Below are 13,358 nucleotides of genomic sequence, written 5' to 3'. Positions count from 1 at the left end.
GCAGCCAAGGGTAATTTTTTTATCATTTGATATATTTTTTTTGTCTTCTCATTTTTAAGATTTTAAATGAGCAAAAGATACCAAATGAATAAAATATACCCTTGAGTGCACCTTACATGGGGTGTAAATAATTTCTTTTATAAATAAAAAACTAAAAGTTTTTGGTTGACATAAAACTTTCAAAGTAGATTAATTAAGCCTATCCTTTTCCTTAAAATGGTTGCCAAAAATAATTTATACTCCGTGTTTTGCAAGCATTTTAAGACATAAATTTATTTTTACAATTAGTCGATTATTGATCAATCACTAGTTTGTTTATTTCTTAATAAGAAAGAAAGTAATTTTGAAATTTTATTAGGCAAAAAAAAGCTAATAATTGATTTTCTATTCTAATAAAGTACAAGTGGTACAAAGCATCAATCATGATCATAATATAATTAAGGAATGCCCTTGGACTTTTTATATGCTGAGATCATGATATGTACAACTCATGCATAGCTTGAGTAACGTACTTATCATACTAACCATTATAAGGAATACCCCCTATATATGTATTTATAATATATTTTAATTAACATTATTGTAGTTGTCTTATTATTCAGCCATATGAGAGGTCACTTTGATAAAATTTTAATCATAATCTTTATGATTATAGACTTATAGTCATCTTCTCAATAAACTCATTACTGGCAATGCAACTAGCTACACAATGCGTCAATGCTAGTATATATATATCTTAGAGGATGTCAATTTACATCGTAATTCACAGGCAAACCCTAGTTGGCAACCAATGTATCTCATCTCGAGTCATCAATATAGGTATACCAATTGTAACATTACACATTTGACATGTATGTATAATTTGTATATATGTGTTATTTATCAAACATATACCCGTAGTTTTGACAACGGTTTCCCATTTTAAACAACAGTACACCATTTAACAATCCACTTGGCCGAATTCACATGTAAACTACCATGGTTATGTTGTTGCTACCTTTATATTTTCTAGTTGGGAAAATTGATCCTCATAAAAATTATAAGTGGTGTTATTGATCTAATTTATACCCTTATTTACTATTTCAATTATGATGTATATATATGGTAATTAATTTAATAGGTTGATGTTTAAATTATAAAGCTTTTTTTTTTTTTTTTTTGGTATCAATTAATCAAATAATTGTATATTACTTCGTATAAACAAACTAATCAATTAGCCACTAGGCTTATATATGATTTATAAAAATTGAGACAGGGGATTTTAATCCGCGCTTGTTGAGCAACACATAGGTTCATTGAAGAGTCAGCAGCATGTATATTAATCCTTGCTTATATGTTTATATCATCTGAAGAGACATATTCAATTTCAATAGATTCATATAGTTTCATCAATTCTTTTAAAAGATGTTTGTTGAAAAATTATTTGAATTACAGCCTTAATTCTTTCCTCTATTGGACAACTATAATTATTTTTTGATAGCCTTCCTTATCCTCCAGCAAATGGTTGACCCTAATAACCCAAAACCATTGGATTATAGGGTCGGAAAATAACCGGCATTGTGCCAAAATTATATATTGAATGAAGAGTCTTCTATTTTAATAGGAAAAAAAGATACTTGTATATTCTTTAATTAATTAATTGCTGGTTATTCATATGACCTGATTAATAGAGGTAATTAAATTAGTGGTGTACTTTGTATCTTTAATCAAAGTGATATATCCCACCTTTTTTTGTTAAAGTGATATATCTCGTAAGAGAAGGGAAAGAATATATATTAAATGAAGTGATATATCTCGTAATTAAATAACTGACTTCAACACTCACAAAGATAATAAAATTTACTTTTGTTAAAGTGATATATCTCTCCATTATTAGTGGGCAATCCCACTAATAATAATATTCTCTCTCTCTCTCTCTTTATGGACTTCAAGTTCAACTTGCTGATTAATAGAGGTAATTAAATTAGTGGTGTACTTTGTATCCAAGTTAATGCTCATTACATCATGATCCTCAAGAGGGAACACCAATGACAAATACGGAGTAATTAACAAAAGAGGAAAAAGTACGTTTAGTTAGAAATTGTAGACCGTGTCAGCTAGACTAGTAAAATTGGGAAGCTTCTAGACAGTATGTACTTAAACGGAGTAATTAATACGAGTAGATTGTAATGCAGATCTCTTGGCTGTGAAATAATAAGATCCTTGTCTTCAACAAAATTAGCTATTATAAGTTATACTCCCTCCGTCCCTTTATTAGATGTTTATTTCTAGCATTTATTCCTCACATAATAGAGAGAAGTAGGCATCTAATTAAAGGACGGAGAGAGTAACTTTTAATTAGATGGTGTAGTAGCTAACTAGCTAAGAGAGCTCAACAAGGAAGTTTGTGGCTGGTTTACCTAGTGCTAAATGTTCCATTTTAATATGAGAATTGAATTCCTGACTTTGTTGACACACCAGCTCTTGATAGTATGACAACAGACCAATTCAGTCAAAAGTTTAAGCCCAAGAATTATTATTGAGTAACAATCATACTCTATCATAGTTTCAATCTTTCGATCCATAGGTCTTGTTAATGATGGGAGTTACGTACTATTTGCAGCCAAAATTTTCTCAGTACTACTACATAGCATTTTTTAATTGCAATCCGTTCGGGGGTTTTACTTAATGTCAAATTAAAGCATGTACCTAAAGTGAGTACACGGAGTACCTTATAAGTATGTACAATATATGGTTTTAAAAGTACTCGTATAACGTTTGATTTCGAAAAAGTACAGTTTACTAGCTGCATTTTCTTTTAAATTTTCAGCATTTGCCTTCCTAAATAACTCTGTCAATAAATTTATCGAAGTTCCTGCAAATATTTAGCTAGTGAAGTTACCCAGATGTCACATGATTTATTTTTGTTTGTTTATAATAGATAGAACTTTTTGTCAGAAACTACCTAATAAAACCCAGATTTTGTGAGAAACTACCTAATAAAAAAAGTGTTGTAACAAAGCTACCTTATAAAAGGTAAAATGTTGTAAGAAACTACCTTATAAACGATAAAATGTTGTAAAATACTACATCTACCAAATTTCCACAATTTTACCACCTCAAAACACCCCCGAAACCACCGCTTTCATCCCAAAAACCAACACAACTTGCTTGAAATTGCCTCCACCACCTAAAACCACCCTCCAACCCCAAAAAAAGGCCACCACCTTTAACTGCAAAATCCACCATCCCGAACGAAACTACCCTCACAAAAATATCCTCCAACCACCCCGAAATAACATAACCACCTTGAAAACCAACCCCCGCAGTGGTTTCGGGGGTGTTTTGAAGTCAATCAATGACATAAAATTAGGTGAACGGTGGAAACTCATCCAAATGTAGTATTTTACAACATTTTACTTTTTATTAGGTATTTTCTAACAACATTTTTTTAATTAGGTAGTTTCTCACAAAATTTAGGTCTTATTAGGTAGTTTATGACAAATAGTCCTAATAGATATAATAATTGTGGACATCCTTGTTCGATTAAAAGTGAACATAATAGATCCTGTATTATTCAAACTATATCACTCTATTATTGGATTCACGTAGAAAATCAAAAGATAAAGAGTAGGGAGGCCTATAAATATTTGTAACTCCAAATACAATTATCTTTGTTCAATTTCTAATTGATCCAATTAAGTCCAATATAGATATTAGTAGTTGATTATTAGGTGTGCTCGAATGTCAAGCATGTTATCATTGTCCAAAAAGCTAGAACTTAGAATAATATGATGATTGAATGTGACATTTTACGGGACTAATTCAACGCACAATTGTAGCTAGCTAGCTCATATATGTATACATAATTACTGAAATTTAATATATTACAATTACAATTACAAGAGTTACCAATACTTACCAACTTATACGACTTACTAACTCATACGAAGTATAATGGATCTTGAATCCAAAAGCATAAAAAATTAAAACAAGAGTAACAGTTTACTAAATATTGTTAGGGTTAGGACTTTGTGTAGGTGGAGTAGCAACAGAAGCCACCTTCCCACCACGCTCAGACCGGGCACTTTCAGCAAACTTGACACTCCCTTCATGCATTCCCTTTCTCTTCTCGTCGTCATTGTACTCAGCAACATAGTAAGCCTCCTCATTAGCATTCTTAGTAGGTGGTAAGAACATACTACCCCATTGCGGAAAATGCACCAAGGCCACGGGCAAGGTGCACGCGATAGTCATGACACCCATGTAGGTAAGACCTTCATGTGTGCTAAAATTATCCATAGTGAAAAAAATAAATTGAGTCAATCCGGATCCAATGTTGCCTCCTGCACCCGTGAGGCCGGATATGATCCCTAGGGATCGTCGAGAAATAAAGGGGACGATCCCATAGGTTGCACCACACGCGGCTTGAGCCCCTAGTGAAAAAAGGACTAGTGCTACGATGGCAGTGGGTAGGGTCTTGGCTAAGCCTAGCCAGATGCAGAAGAGACCACCCATGGTCTGGAAGGTCCAAAGGGTCCAAAGCCGGCCTCTCATACCGAAGTAACGTGCACTGTAGTCGGAAGCTAGCCCTCCTAAGGGCCGTGAAAATAAGTTAGCCATTCCAAAACTAGCTGCGATGATTCCTGCCGTGTGCAACTTTAGGTTGAATCTGTTCATAATTCATCATTTAGCTAGAATCGTTAGGCCACGGTCAAAAAAAATTAAAACTAATAACATTAACCAATGTATAGTAGCAATTTCAAGTACATATGTATGTTCTAATTTTATTAGAAGTCTCTAAAGAGACAAAGTTACATGTTATGTACACATCTAAAGTATTAAATGTTCATTGATACTAAAAAAAAAAGAAAATTGTCTAGTAAAGATGTATATACGAAGTATTATAATAGTATATGGAGGGGTTTTATGATCGGTACACGCATGTCTTGACGATGTCACTTATATTAAATATCAAGCTTAGCCTAATGAGCTGGAGATCGATAATTTGAGACAAGTAGAAGAATCATCTTGTTTGTCCTATTCCAAAGTTTACAAATTATATTTAGACGTAAAAGATATATCCGGCGACTGGAATATATTTATTAGATTCTAATAGTGGTAGAAAATATTATAATACATGTTGAATTAGAAAAGGTAATATCGCATCTTAGATGAAGTCAAACAAGACAAATGGCCTGTTTGGGATATATTATTACTACATGTTTCCATGTAAGTTGTACATCCATAAATGATGGAATATGCATTATTAAGTGATATTTTAACAGCATTACTCCGTAAATCCGTATTATTGATTTATTTCTCTCACTCTTTTCCTTTATTTTTTTTATATCGACTTTTAGTTTCACACATCAATAACTTTTACAAGTCTCATCACAAATCTTATAATAACATGCTAAAAGTAGAAATATTAAACATCAACGATATACAAGTTTATAGTTGTATAATTGTTCATCCGCAATCTTAAGAAACATATTTTACGTTTTTTATTTTTAGGTACTCCGTAGCATATATCAAAATAATTATTAAAATATTAATTTGTAATTATATAAACATTATATCATGAAAAAATATATACCTGTCAAAAAAGTATTCTGCAATGACATTATCGGTGGTCAACTCTACTCCCAAAGAGTAGCCATAGACGAGCACAAAGATCCATGTACGGTAGTTGGAGATTGCATACCAAAGTACCTAATTATTTTAATTCAGAAATAACATTAGACAGTATTAATAAAAATATTTCTGAATGATTGAAGTATAGCCTAAAGTTTTAGTCATCAAGAAATAAAATTACCTTAGAAAATTTATCTTTGGATACTTCACCCTTCTTTTGTAAGGCACCAAGGTTACCATCAGGCAAGTCTTGACCAAGGGTAAGTACCAAAATACCCATAATAATATGTAACATTCCTGGTAGAAAAAAGGCAATCCTCCATGCTATAAATGGTGTTGCCCCTGTTCGCCGGATGACCTCGAAAACCAAAGGCATTAGAAGTTGGGTTGCACCACCTCCTACGTTCCCCCACCCTGCCGCGGTTCCATTTACTAATCCGATAATCCGGCCATTAAACATGGTACTCATCCAATACTGGCACGACACGAAAGTGGCTAGACAAAACCCTATCATGAACCTCACCGCCACGTATCCAGCTGCATCGTCTATAACCGACATGCAGAAGACCGTAGGGGCGGTCAACATGACTAGGAAAGCACAAGCGTACCTTGGTCCCATAAGGTCACACACGGTTCCCATGACTAGCCTAGAGAAGACACTTCCTGAGACGGATGCAACCGAAGCATTACCAATATCCCTCTTAGTAAGGTCAAGGTTGTCCCTAATAATAGGGACTAAGGGGGCAGCCGCGAAAGTGGATATGTAACACGCACAAAATGATATCCAACTCAGGTGGAAGGTAGTCATGTGGGGTTTTGCCAAGGAGAAAATCTTAAGCTTAGTGGCCTTGTGCTCTGTATCGACTGGCAAAGAAAACTTTGCCGTCGGATCTATAGGGACCGTGGAGGGGGAGACCGAGAAGGCGAAAGATTGTTCCCTTCCGGTGACTCCATGCATGGAGCTACCAGGTTCACCGGCCATGTTTTTTGTTTTGTGTTTTAGGGATTTTTAAAAATCTAAATGTTGTACACTAGTACAAGAAGAAAAAAGGTTGTATTAGGCTTGTTGTTGTATTACGTTGTTGTAAACGTGAATATTTATAGTAAGGTAACGTTGACATTACAAAAGTTGAAAATAAAGCCAGTGAAGATCCCAACAAGTACATTACGTAATCATATGATATTTAATTAAAAAAGGGTGTTGGTGGGTTAATATTCAGAAATATATAAATTATTAAAAGAGTTTACAAAGTCAAGATTCTTATATATTATTAACAAAATTAACAATTATACCGTATATAAGTGAATCCACTTCGCCGCATCTTGAATATACGAGTATTGGAGGGCTTATCAAATGAACCAAAAGATAAGTGCCTTTTCTGGGGCCCTTCCAGCTAATTACTATATTTAGTTTATTGGTGTTAATTTAATGAGTATTCTGTAAGAAATTACATCTGTATTTTTTAAAAAACACTACTTGACCTAAAAATGTATCAAGTCTCTGAATTACTAGATCCGTAAGATTCTGTAGAAACTTCTTTCGATTGTTAAATCAAGTGTACATAAATATGATCAATGTAAATTAAAGCACAATAAATTTACAAGATCACTCTCATTTGAAAAATTATGACATATATACAATGTTAATTTTATACTCTCAGCTTCTCAAAATAATTGGCACACATCGATTGTTTTCATTATTCTTAGGTTTAATTTTGACGGAAGTTTTAACTAACATATTAAAAACTAACATTATCGTGTTAAATATGAATTAGTGTATTTCTTTTTTAAAAAAAAAATATTTTTTTACTAATTTATACCCAGTATTTATTTACCTTAATGGTCAAATTAGCTAGTGTGTTAGCAAATTTGTTAAATTTGATAATGTTAATTATTTAGCAAATGTGTTAGGAAACATACTTAAAAAGTGTAGATGTATTTTAGATTTGTCAGCCGACACTTTGTACGGCTGTACTATTAGAGACTCTACGGAGTACTCGGCAATTCTTTTATTTATTTTTATATTTTTTTAAATCAACTTGGAGTTGTATTAACTAATAACTTTAAAACAAAAGGAGAGTATTAAAAAAAAGTAAATTTGAAATAGAGAAGCTATTGAGCGCGTACGGACACACGAATGCGTGAGACTTGGTTGATATATTTTACTCGTTGGCTGATATGTTTCATGTGTTGGCTGATTTATTTCATTTGTTGGCTGATTCGGTTTTTGGATTGGCTAATATATTTCTTTTGTTGGCTAATATTTTTTTTTTCTTTTGTTGGCTGATATCAGACATAATTTGGCTTATATGTTTCTTTAGTTGGCTGATATATTTATTTTGTTAGCTGATATGTATATCTTAACTGTTGGCTTATATGTTTCATTTTGTTAGCTTACCTGATGCTTTTATTGGCTGATACACTTCATTTGTTGGCTGATATGTTCCTTCTATTGTCTTATATGTATCTTTTAATTTGTTGGTTGATATGTTCCTTCTATTGGCTTATATGTATCTTTTGTTCGCTGATGTACTCCTCTTGTTGGCTAATGTACTCCTCTTGTTGGCTTATATGTATCTTTTGTTGGCTGATATACTCCTCTTGTCTGCTTATATGTATCTCTTGTTGGTTGATATACTCCTCTTGTTGGCTTATATGTATCTTCTGTTGGCTTATATACTCCTCTTATTGGCTTATATGTTTATATGTATCTTCTGTTGGCTTATATACTCCTCTTATTGGCTTATATGTTTATACGTATCTTCTGTTGGCTTATATACTCCTCTTGTTGGCTTGTATGTATCTTTTGTTGGCTGATATACTCCTCTTGTTGGCTTATATGACTGATATACTCCTCTTGTTGGCTTTATATGTATCTTTGTTAGCTTATATACTCCTCTTGTCGGCATATATGTATCTTTTGTTGGCTGATATACTCCTCTTATTGGCTTATATGTATCTAACATCCAATAAACTGATATATTTTCTGTAAAACCCTCGATTTACTAGCTAATAATAATCAAAAATTAAAGGAAAAATAAACAACCTTTAAATAAAATTGCGGAAACATACACCTAAATCGGAGATATTACCGCCACACTCGATAACCTGTCAAGTGATAAAGTTTAAAAAATCCCAATAATTACAACCCAATAAATCTAAGTGAGCTATTTATACAACTTTACAAACTCGATACAAAAACACTAATCGATCACTTGAGCTCCTTTAGATACGATCACTTGAGCTCCTTTAGATACGATCGCTTGATAAACCTGCTTAAACAATCTTGACTGCTCACCATTAAGGACAAATTCCAAAATAGATCGGCGCAGGGCCACCATAAGAATAAGACATGGCCGCAAATACAAGTAGCAACAACAAACAAACTAACATACACGTCAGCAAAAGCTGAGTAATCATCACTTATCAGAATACAAAGTATAACAGGATAATCAACATTACTAGCTTAATTAAATAATGTAGTTTTAAAGTACATTACACATTGTACTCTGGAAATAACCTTTATCAACTCAACCTCGAATATTAATACGAACCTTTAATCAACTCATTTATCCCATAAGTGTGTCACACTCTTTGTTTTATACCTATCCTTGGACATGAGTAATTCGAATAACAAACCAACAAGTATAAAAACTTGAATACTCTCAATAACCCAAAAAAAAAAAACCTTGAATCAGATCACATTAGGGCCAAATCCCACTGTAGGGGACCATAGAAAAATAAATAATAAAAATTGTACCTCATTGTTAACTCATGATTATCATCTCTTTACCAACATGCCAAGACTAAGGTATATAACGTTGAGTCTCAAACCAAAAATAAAATATTAATCTCAACCTTTTGATCTCATACATTGATCAAATAATCTTTCACTTCATTAATAAATAATATTTCAACAATGGCACATGTTCCCAAATAACATAATAATTCGATTCATAAAATGTCTCAACCCTTATAGGAAAATAATTCTAATATCCAAATAATCAAATTTCAACCCAAAAATAATATTCTGCATTAATAATCCTAAAACCTCAAGAACAATACTCCCTATAACAACAATATTAAAAATCCCAGAAAAATAGAACAATCAATCAATATAACAATAATAACAAGACAATTAGATCAGATCATATCATAAAATTATATACATCAATCATAGCTATAAACTCAAGCATATAAATATCAAATCATACAATAATAATATAAAGCAATAATTATACAAACAATACCAAAGTAAATCCGTGTGATTACCTTTCCGATGAATACTAAAACAATGAGATGCAATTGAGAACCAAATATGAAACACGCAAATTGCACAATGAGTGATGAGCAAAATAATTAAATCAACTAGTTGCACGCCACTCGAAACTCACGTCCAACAATTGATCATGAATTCATGAGAAAATGAAATGGTGTGCTCCCGTAAAATTTGTATCAAGAGTAAATAATAAAAGGCTTGATGATAAAAGTTTGGCTGAAATCAGAAATCATGATGATAATCAATATAGGTTGAGGTTTTGCTTGATAAGAAAATCAAGGTTCTGATTGTTGCAAAAGCAAAAGTGATGAGCAAATGGCGAAAGAAATAAATGCAGTAAAAATAATTAAAATAATTAGGGTTTATTAATATTTATAGGTGTTAATAAAAGAGTCCTATTTAAACAAATTAGGGTTTTAAAACTTTTCAAAATCTAGAAAAAAATATGAAATTAGGGAAGTTATTTAATAAATAAAAATAAACTATATTTTTTTTATATATAAAATATATAATATAAAATCATAAAATATTTGAATATTACATTTTCATTATGCCGTTTAATAACAAAGTACAAGAGCAAATATATAAGAAAACTAATGACAACTACTTCCCTAAAACTAAGGGAGTAACCCACGTCCAACAAATAAAACCTAGTCCCACTCCTAATAATATGCTAAATTAAACCCCCCACATACTGATTAAGCTTAATAATAGCAACTACATCCACTACTTAGAAGCACACAACCAACACTCTCGATCTGTCCTTCGTCCTTCCTGCTGTAGCCCCCACCCACCACCAACACAACCAATCACACTCTTTTTCCTTCCTGCCGCAGCCCCCACCGACCATCACGCCGGAGCCCAGCCACAGCCACGCATCCAGGCAAACCTGCATTCGTCATCTACTTTCAAACATAGCGACCAATTTTGATTCAATAGCAAATTTCGAAACAATACCCTTTTGGATTAATTATAATTGTTTATGCAAAAGATGTGAATGTCTGATTTTAATTTAGATTTAGAAAGGAGGAGGAGCATAGGAGTGAGAAAGAAAAAGGAAGAGAAGAAGGAGAGAGAAAGAGAAAGCAAAATGTACGGGACGTACAAACACTTGGATGCAGGTGCCCGCACCCAATAGTTTGCGTTTGAAATATGAGAAAGTAAATTAAATAAATATGATTATTATTTCGGCAAGAGTGGTGATTTGCATTGTATATTTTGGAATTTGTTGCACAACTAAAGAAGGTTGAATTGATTGGTTGAATATCATTTAGGCCTAGTTCACTTCACCTTATAAAAATAATATTCTGTAAAAATAATTTCAATTCAGTAAAAATAATTTCACTTCAGCAAAAATAATTTCAGTTCTGTAAAAATCAGTAAATATAAAGAAGAAATATAATAGAAAATCAGTAAAAAATAGTTTCATTTTAATAAAAATAATTTAATTAAGTTCAGCAAATATAATTTCAGTTTAGTAAAAATAATTTCAGTTCAACAAAAATAAGTGAAGTGAACGGGGCCTTGGTATTTAAGTAATATTGGTCATAAGTGAAAAAAAAAATTAAAAAAAAAATAAAAAAAAAATCTTAAAAAACACTCAATTATTATTGCAAAATTTGTATGTTTGTTAATCATTAATTAAATTTCATTTTCCTTCTAAATATTAAAGATAGATTGGTGAAAAGAAACAAATCTCTCTCGCCTCCCCTCTTCTCTTCCCTCCTCCTCTTTTCTAGGGTTTCTCCAAAATCTTAGTCGTTTAGGCCGAAAATAGTCTAATTTCTTCGGAAATTAGACGTACTATTTTTGACCCTTTTCCCTTAATTTTCTTTAGTTTTTGCATTTTAGGTTTCAATAAATCTACACTAGTGTAGATATTTGCCCGTCTCCCTATGATGGAGTTGTTAGTTTTTATTAGTTTAGTTGTTTGTTTGCGTTTAGGTTTTGTTTATGTGTTAGGGTTTATCGAAAAAGTAATCATCTTTTGCCCTATTGTCAGTTCCTTGGTAGATATTTGTCCGGAATCGCAACGGTTGTCAAGTTTTCAAATGCGTTGAAGCGAATCAGATGAAAATTATCCTTACGACTACAACAAATCGTTAGAACATCTCTCCGAAAAGGTTGTATATTCCAGCGATGTGTGCGAGAGATGTACCCCAGTGTAAGATCTTTTCAACGATCGTAGATTTGATGAAGGAAACCCTTGTTTGATTCAATTTTATGTTTTTGTTAATTTACATTTCATTTGTAGATGTCGGATGGCTTTTTATTAATAAATTGATTTGTTTAAAAAAAAAAAATATTGGTAAATTGGTCTATACCAATTGGTAATATCAAACACAAAGTATAAATGATGTTTTTTCTATGTAATTCTATAAACTGGCTTTGGACTTTATGTGTTGAGATGCATGATAGGTACACCTCATAGCATAATCAACGTACTTATCAATAATAATACTCCGTATTATTTCTTTAATAAGATTGTACGGTTTCAGCTATTTGAGGGGTCACTTTTGGTCCTATCTGCTACCATGTCGTCATTTCGAAATGAATATCTCGCCTTTGTCATCTATCTAAGCTAGCAACACGTACCCAACAGTAACACCACTTGTTAACTTATTGCACGACCGTGTTATCATATTTGTTAATCTAAATTTTTTTTTTTTTACCCTACATGTTTACTGGCTACCTGTAGTTCATTGAAAAAAAAAAAAAAAAAAAAAAAAACTTATTATAGAGCAAAAAACGAGTAAAAAAAGTTTTGAATAGCATTAGCGGATTAACAGATGTCATAAATATAAAGATAAATAAAGTAACAAAAATATTGTAAGTAGTGATGAAGTGAATCATGAATAATCCTCCTATTTAATAATCAATAACAAGGTAAAATATAGTGTTCAAATAAGGGTAATGTTATATGTAGTACTAAGGGCTATATATAAGCATTAAATAGACTCTTAAAAATTATATAAAATTAGGAATTTATGACAAAAACACGTATAAATCAGTGTAATTAGTGTTTATATTTTTATGATTTCTTAACTTTTTACGATTTTCAAGTGTAAATTTAATACTTATATGTATAACATTTTCCTTCAAATAATTATTAAGAGAGGCTGAGAATATTAAATGTATTTATCAATTATACGGAGTATAATAAAGTATAAATAGGTATAATAACTACAAAAAACCTCATCTAAAAGAAAAAATATATACTTATTTGTTATAAGGTTAAAATGTGACACTTGAATAGTTACTCTCATTCATTTTATATGTCGCGTTCTCAAATTCTAGTGTAATTTTAATACGACGTAATGAAGAATACTCTTCTACCTCCTCCCTCACATATAATAAAGTATTTGTATGTAGTAACGTGCATATAATAATCAAAAAGTATAATGTACAGAGTATAATAATACGACGTACCAATAATGGTGGTACTGCTTGTATAAAAATTAAG

The 13,358-nt window shown here is 31.8% G+C and overlaps 1 protein-coding gene across 1 annotated transcript; it reads right to left on the bottom strand.

Annotated features, from left to right (window-relative positions):
* Nucleotides 1-3,982: 3,982 nt before the first annotated feature.
* On the bottom strand, nt 3,983-6,601 carry LOC145571765 (high-affinity nitrate transporter 2.1-like). Its single transcript, XM_081630798.1, has 3 exons — nt 5,798-6,601; nt 5,579-5,694; nt 3,983-4,651 (listed from the first exon to the last, which is right to left on the bottom strand). The coding sequence occupies exons 1-3, from the start codon at nt 6,596-6,598 to the stop codon at nt 3,988-3,990; spliced, it is 1,581 nt and encodes a 526-aa protein (XP_081486924.1). The 5' UTR covers nt 6,599-6,601; the 3' UTR covers nt 3,983-3,987.
* Nucleotides 6,602-13,358: the final 6,757 nt, after the last annotated feature.

This window comes from Chenopodium album, chromosome 12 (genome assembly GCF_948465745.1).
Source record: "Chenopodium album chromosome 12, dcCheAlbu1.1, whole genome shotgun sequence".
Classification (NCBI taxonomy): Eukaryota; Viridiplantae; Streptophyta; class Magnoliopsida; order Caryophyllales; family Amaranthaceae; genus Chenopodium; species Chenopodium album.
The sequence above is the reverse complement of the archived record's forward strand: the minus strand, read 5'-3'. Positions and strand labels throughout refer to the sequence as shown.

Excerpts from the sequence above, each read along its gene's own strand:
- LOC145571765 (XM_081630798.1), bottom strand. The coding sequence starts at position 6,598 with ATGGCCGGTGAACCTGGTAGCTCCATGCATGGAGTCACCGGAAGGGAA. Across the intron at positions 5,695-5,797 it reads CCAAAGATAAATTTTCTAAG|GTACTTTGGTATGCAATCTC; the intron begins GTAATTTTATTT and ends TAAAATAATTAG. Across the intron at positions 4,652-5,578 it reads GCAGAATACTTTTTTGACAG|ATTCAACCTAAAGTTGCACA; the intron begins GTATATATTTTT and ends AATTATGAACAG.